Source organism: Nematolebias whitei, chromosome 12 (assembly GCF_014905685.2).
Source record: "Nematolebias whitei isolate Nwh7 chromosome 12, NemWhi1, whole genome shotgun sequence".
In the NCBI taxonomy this organism is placed as follows: Eukaryota; Metazoa; Chordata; class Actinopteri; order Cyprinodontiformes; family Rivulidae; genus Nematolebias; species Nematolebias whitei.
In genome coordinates this window covers 38,793,181-38,800,250 of record NC_056509.1, presented here as the reverse complement: position 1 = coordinate 38,800,250, position 7,070 = coordinate 38,793,181, and the positions used below count along the sequence as shown (strand labels likewise).

General features: G+C 39.7%; 1 protein-coding gene across 1 annotated transcript in view; it reads right to left on the bottom strand.

Annotated features, from left to right (window-relative positions):
* The window catches only part of LOC119417932 (ryanodine receptor 3-like), a 6,292-nt gene extending 757 nt beyond the window's left edge, over positions 1 to 5,535 (bottom strand). Inside the window, exons 1-10 of the mRNA XM_037685180.1 lie at positions 5,393 to 5,535; positions 5,206 to 5,324; positions 3,894 to 4,092; positions 3,215 to 3,309; positions 2,940 to 3,085; positions 2,775 to 2,862; positions 2,595 to 2,687; positions 1,500 to 1,667; positions 834 to 893; positions 580 to 714 (exon numbers count right to left, since the gene is read on the bottom strand). Coding sequence (XP_037541108.1) covers positions 580 to 714; positions 834 to 893; positions 1,500 to 1,667; positions 2,595 to 2,687; positions 2,775 to 2,862; positions 2,940 to 3,085; positions 3,215 to 3,309; positions 3,894 to 4,092; positions 5,206 to 5,316 — 1,095 coding nt within the window. The 5' untranslated portion in view covers positions 5,317 to 5,324; positions 5,393 to 5,535. The remainder of the gene's footprint in view (positions 1 to 579; positions 715 to 833; positions 894 to 1,499; positions 1,668 to 2,594; positions 2,688 to 2,774; positions 2,863 to 2,939; positions 3,086 to 3,214; positions 3,310 to 3,893; positions 4,093 to 5,205; positions 5,325 to 5,392) is intronic.
* Between the last annotated feature and the right edge of the window lie 1,535 nt (positions 5,536 to 7,070).

The following is a 7,070-nucleotide window of genomic DNA, read 5'->3' as shown; positions in this document are numbered from 1 at the left end:
TTTTTTTTGCACTTTATTAGACATATTTGAACTGATGCGACTTATAGGGCGGTGCAACGTGTACAGCAGAAAATACGGTATATTAAACGAAAGCTGAAAGTTGTGTATTAAAAAGAATTGCTTGAAATATGCTATTTTAACTTAAAGCTAAAAGTGGCAAAAAGACTAGCTAAATCCAGGAGTTGCAAAATTCTAACTAAAAATAAAAGTGGCAAAAGGCTCAAAACTCAAATGAGCAAAAACAGCTAAAAAATAAAGGCAGATATTAAAGAAAATGTTTTTGAAGGAATTGATGAGGTCTGATTGCATTTGTGTCTGGAAAATTAAAACGTTAAACATTTTGAAATGTGTAAAACTTAAACGCCAACGGTCACGTTGAAACAGCATCCCCACTTATATTGTATCTGTTGGGTGACCATTTTAATTCCAAATTAAAGGCTTAAGGAAGTGTAACTATTAGATTGTCTTACTCAGTATGAATATAGTCAAAGTTTATTCCTGAATAACAATGGATTTAGTCTTCTAGTTTTGATATATGATCAATTTGTCATCCTGCACAAAGGTAAAACAGTGTTTTACCTGCTCCAGATGGAAGACTGCTGCAGAGATGCTCTGGATTCTGTCCACTGTGCGCTCGGAGTCTGCTGGTCCCTCACTCGTCACCACCACGTCTTTGTAAAGGTTCAGCTGCCAGTAAACTGCTGGATCGTCAGACTGAAATCACAACACACACTAATCAATTACTGTTTCATGTTACCCGATACTCATTCATTGTAACATTTCAATATTTTTTATTCCCTTCACCTTGACGCAATCTGTGAACATTAACTTACCTTTTCCTGAATGTGGAGATTCTGAAGCAAGAACTCCTTCACCTCATCGTCTGTGTCTTTCTGTGAGGAGGGAACAGGGTGAATCGAAATCTGCAGTCAAGTGTTATTTTATTGTGACAACACGACCGTACGGACGTGCTCGTGAAGCTAATTTCACAAGCACTTTCTGAATCTTCATGTCATTCAAAACAAATTTAAGTCTCTATAGATGAATTAAAACAGTCAAATCAAATGAGGTGTAGTCCTTGTGTTGGGAATGACTCTCAGCTACTACCACATCAAATATCTTAATAACTTGTCCGTCGGCTGTAGATGTACATCCAGTGATTACTTTCTGAAAGTTTCATTAAAATCCACCTATTGGTTCAAGATATATTTTACTAAAAGACTGACTTTCACAAACAGGCAAAAAATTGTTGCACACTTTTTCCCTTTTGGAGATGAGCCGTTAAAAGAGCAGGAAGCAGCGTCGTCACAGACACAGTGCCATACGTATCGTAAGGAAATTTTAAGAGTGAAGCATTTGTACGTCTCCCAACTTCAATAAAAACATCCGTCTACTTAAAGACTTTCAATAATTTGAGCTGAGTACGTAAAGAGCTTATGTAACAGACAACAAACCTTAATATTTAGAAAAGTGATGGAACGTTTTTGACTTCAGCTCACCAGACTGTAGCGTATCTTGGCCAGAGAGATGAGCTCCTGGTCTCCTGGGGTGCACATGTTCAGGCCGATAGGCAGCAGCTTCTTGAGGGCCGCTACAATCAAAGACGTCTGAATGGAGTAATATTCTCCACGGCGGCGTTTGTGTTTCCTCTCTTGATCCCCACCAGACTACAGACACACAAAACAGCTCAGTGGTTAGAACCAGGAGAGCTGTAGGAGTCAAAGCTACATGTTAGTTTTGGGAACATTATTTCAACCAATAAGCTCTTTTTGTTCTTTTTAGGGATGCATGATATTGGATATTTGGCCAATATCCGATATGCCAATATGTTAAAAATTATTTGACCGATCACCGATACCAATACCGATATATATATATATATTTTTTTCCTAGACCTACTTACAGAGACTACATAGCTTTTTCACTGTGGAATTAAAATACTACATTATTCTGCATGGTCTTTGTCAATTCGGCCTGCCACCAAATGCAGATGCCAAAAAGGGAGCTGAAAATGATGCAACACTTCAACTTATGTTTAATGTCAGATTTATTTATGACATTCACTCTCTAACAATGACAACACTCAAACAGTGCAAATTTGTAAATCTTCACAAATCTAAACTCAACCTGTTCACAAGCGACAAGTGAAAGGTGCATAGTAGTGCATTCATAGATATACTTAGTTTCTTAAATTAAAAATTAACTTAAAACAGAAGCCTTTTATATCAGTGAGTTATTTTGATGGAATGATCGACATTTAACTTTATCGCCAATATCGGACGATACGATACCATTCCGATAATATCGTGCATCCCTAGTTCTTTTTATAAAAGATTTGTGAAGTTCCAACGCCCTCTAAGATGGACTCATTTTCATGAATCAATCAATCAGCACATGAAAATCAAAATAAAGCTGCAGTTCTGAACTTCAACATGGTTCAACCAGAGCAGACAGGATCCTCCAAGAACCCTAAAAGTATAACGAACCGTTTGTTTTTGTGAAAGCACCTTTTACACAACATCTAAATTCAATAAATACATTTAAAAAACTCCTAACAAAAGAATGACTGAAGCATGTCATGTTCACATCTTCACCTTGGACATCTGTGTCTTGCCCTCCCCGGTTAAGAAGCCCAGGTTGTTGATCTCGTTCTGGATCACAAAGTTTTGCTCCTCACGCTTGAAGTTCTGCACCGGAGCACAAAACAAGAAATTCAGTCGGACTCGATCTGCTAACACAACAATTATTGAGTCAGACTGAGCAGTGAGACGTACGTTGGACTTGCACCAGAGGATGAAGATCTCAGCCACCATCCTGAAGAGCTCAGTGGAGTCTGCGTTCGGCTCCTTCAGCCACCTGGACCTGTAGTAGACAAACAATTTTATCCTGAGTTTCACTGAACAAAAAACACAGAGGTGTGCGAAATGCATATATTGTACCTGTTGTTGTCCACGTAACGGATGAGCATGGGGTAAAAAGCATAGAGATCCCTGCAGAGAATGGCAAACTCATCCAGGATGAGCAGCTCGGCCTCCTGATTGTCACCTTTGCTGTCGGCCTTCAGCAGCTCCTCCTCAGACACAACCTGAGCACAAAAACAAAAGGATCCGTTGATTTTCACACCACATCATATTATTACTCCACAGCCTCTCTCATGAAGGTGGTGATGAACTCTCGGGACGGATGTTTGCAACAGCAGAGTTTCAGAGTTCACCTTCACCGTCTTCTTCTTTAGTTTCTTCAGCGTTGGCAGGAAGTGGGATCTCAACAAACCAGCTCCTGCTTTGCAGATGATTGGCTGTGAGTAGACTGGTGACAGAGACGAGAAACATTAAAGTCCTGACATACTGAGGCTCTCAGTATTAAATCCCAACAGAAGATATTTTACTTTTTAAACACATGAATTGTATTTAAATGGGCCTGCAGAATATCAGCTGAAATATCAGTGGTCATATATTTTTAAATACCTTTTCATTATACAATACATATTTTAAAACAAAGTTATTTGTCCCTCACTGTGTTGAGCTTTATTGGGATTTAGCAGGCTTAGTGTCTGTGGAATTATGTGGTTACACATTCTGGTTGATCTTCTTAGATTTAGTTGTTTTAGCTTTAATATGGCAGAAAATAAATAATTAAAAGTGACCAGCGTTGGAAAGGTGGGGGGTATCTCACAAAATACCAAACATTTGTATTATACTGCTCCATTCCTACCACAGTTTTTAGGCAGAGATTTATTTTTTGTCTTTTTTCAAAAGCAAGAGCTTATGTGTAAAATGATTCATAATTCTACTGCAGTTTTTTGGGCTTTACGTTACAGTTATGTATACTTAAGTACTTATCTTTTATTTATTTTATGCTAACAATCTCTCTTACAGGCTTGACAGGTTTACCTGCGATCCTCTTCATCCAGGGGGCGTCTTCAATGCCGAGGTTGTTGTTGAGGATCTTGAGAATATTTCCCAGAATGATGCTGAGGTGTTCAGAAGTCACCATGGTGCAGCAGTCGGCATCAGGAGGCGAGTTCTCCGGACCTTTCTCCCACCAGTAGGACAGGTAGTTGCACAGCATGGGCAGGACCACCTCTATGACCTGCAAGAAATGGGCTGCTTGAGGTTGAACTTTGGAAATAAAAAAAAAAACAGTTGCAGCTAGGCCTGTCACGATAAAACATTTTGCTGGGCTATTAATTGTCTCAAAAATTATTGCGATAAACAATAATATTGTTTGAAATTGGACAATAATTAGTAATTATTGTCAAATTTAAGAAAAAACATTTAATTTGTTTTGCATGTAGTACATTTTTAAGACCACCGGATGGCAGTATAAGACTGTTTGAACCGAAGGATGGATACTGAGGGAGCGAGCAGCGTGTCTCTTTAAGAAAAATGGGAGGGTGGCACTTTAGAGCTTTGACGCGGTCGGCCTGTTAGCTTAGCTGCTTTTAACGATCCAAAAACACGATTTTGGACAGTTAAAATGGATTTTAAAGAGAAAGGGAGGGGTCAGTGAAGAACACCAGAGTTGAGCCGTGTCTTCAGTAGAGAGAGAGAGACACGAAGAAACGATAAAGCCGATAAATGACAATGAGGTCGATAATTTTCATTCATCATGCGATTAATTGATTTATTGTTTATCGCGACAGGCCTAGTTGCAGCTACAACATAAATGCACCATTTCTGTAAATGAGCACTTTAGGTGCAAGAAAATGCAACTCATATGTAAATATAGTTTGTAAAGGCAAAATAACAACCTTACACCAAGATGCTGGTGAAGATTCTCAATCATCCAGGACATGATGAATTCAAAAAGCGTTCAATACAAAAACAACTGGACTTCATTTGTAACAGAAGACGTTTCGCTTACACCAAGATGCAATTTTACTTTAATTTAAATACCCATTCCAGTTAAAGAATAAAGGTTTCTGTGATATAGTCCATTTGTTAAACGTCACAGTTTTACGCATGATAGAGGTGATGTGCACAATTTTGTTATGTTGTTTTTAAGGAAGGGGACAATTGTTGCAAGTTGTTTTACATGTCAAATACACTGAAAAACAATAATTGGTAAAAAAAAAAAAAAAAAAAAAAAAAGGTCATATTCTAAAGAAAAAAGTCAAGGGAATTAAAAAAGTGGCTAAGTTTCATTTATACGCCAAACATCTAGAAAAAAGTATATTTTTAATCTTAAACCAGTTCTCCAGACCTGTGGCATGTCGCTGTAGCGAGCGCCGGACTCCGAGACATCGTTGACGTCTTTGAGCAGTTTGTCGAGCCGAGGCATCTCTGGACACATCTCCTCCACCGTGTCGGGCATGCTCAGGACTGGAACAGAAACACATCGGTCACTCTGACTGTAAGAGCCACAGCGTGAGCCAAAGCCGAGCACTCACTGGCTCTCTCTCGGGGGGTCTTGGTGTTGAAGACTGAAAGTGGGTTGTAAGCGTTCAGATGGGGCTCCAGGAATGCCACAGGCACAGCTCCCACCAGGGTGGCCAGACTCTCCCCCAACGCCGGCAGATGCCTGTAAAAATATATGGTTTATTCTCAACGCGAGTGTAAATGCTGAGCGCTTAATGATGGCTGAAATTATCTGAAATTTAACTATTACAGCTAAAAGAGGCAGAACATCAGCTAAAAGACAAAATGAGCAAAAGGCTAGTTAAAAGCAGTAAAGCTCGTTAAAAACTTTTCTTCTTATTTTGGCTGTTCTCTTCTTCAGAGGTTGCCACAGCGAACTAACCCAAACGAAGACTTGACAATTGTTTTTATGCCGGACGCCCTTCCTGATGCAACTACAGACCACCGAGCTACCACAGCCCTCTGTGTGGAGCAGAGAGCTGACATCTATGGTGCCCAGGGGAGCAGATGGTGGGGGTTAAGTGCTTTGCTCAAGTGGGGCAAATGAGGGTGGCGACAGGTGTGGGAGCTACACCAATCCCACCCACATTTTAATGTCGGTTTGGGGAGTTGAACAGACAACCTTCCAATTACATGCTCGCCTTCTCTAACCTCTGCACCACCACCAAAGTTAAAAACAAAGTAGCAAAAGGGGTAACTAAAAGCTACAAGTAGCAGAACTGTAGTTGGAACAGATTTTTTTTATCTTTTTTTTTTTTTTTTTTTAAGAATTGAAGAGACCTTAATATTGGAAAACATTTATAAAAAAAAATTTAAAAAGTACATTTATTTAAGGTATAAAAGTTACAAAAACTAAAAGCCATAGCATTCATTTGCTGCATGAGCTGGATATTTTGATGCATGATTGGCTATGAGCAGGACACATAAGTAGTTGAGTTTGAAAAAGAACAAGCACAAAGGACAAAACAATTACGTAGGGTTACTGATAACATTGGAAAAAGCTCTCCAAAGTATGGACAAAAAGATGTTACCCTTTTGTTTGTAAAACCCCAGCACCAGATAAATAACTTACCATTGTTTAGTTACACTTTGTGCACCACATGTAAGTAATCTTTTTTTTGGTGAACCAAGGACATACAGATGTGCTTAACACAGCAGTACATTATTTACACACCATAAGCAGCAGTATGGTTTCATGCCAAGAAAGAGCACCATAGATGCCATCTTTGCTTTGAGAACGCTGATGGAAAAGTACGGAGAGGGTCAGAAAGAACTCCATCGTGTCTTTGTGGATTTAGAAAAAGCATATGACAAAGTGCTGATGGAGGAAGTGTGGTAATGCATGAGGAAATCTGGAGTGGCAGAGAAGTGTGTTAGACTGGTACAGGACATGTATGACAGTAGGACAGTGGTGATGTGCTGTAGGAGTGACAGACAGCTTCAAGTTGGAAGTGGGAGTGCATCAAGGATCAGCTCTGAGCCCCTTCTTGTTTGCTCTGGTGATGGACCGACTAACAGATGAGATCAGGCAGGAATCCCCATGAAGCATGATGTTTGCAGATGACATTGTGATCAGTAGTGAGAACTGAACAGGTGGAACAGAACTTGGAGAGGTGGAGGTATGCACTTGAAAGAAGAGGAATGAAAGTCAGCCGTAGTAAGACAGAGTCCATGTGTGAACGAGAGGGAGGCCGGTGGAACAGTGAGGCT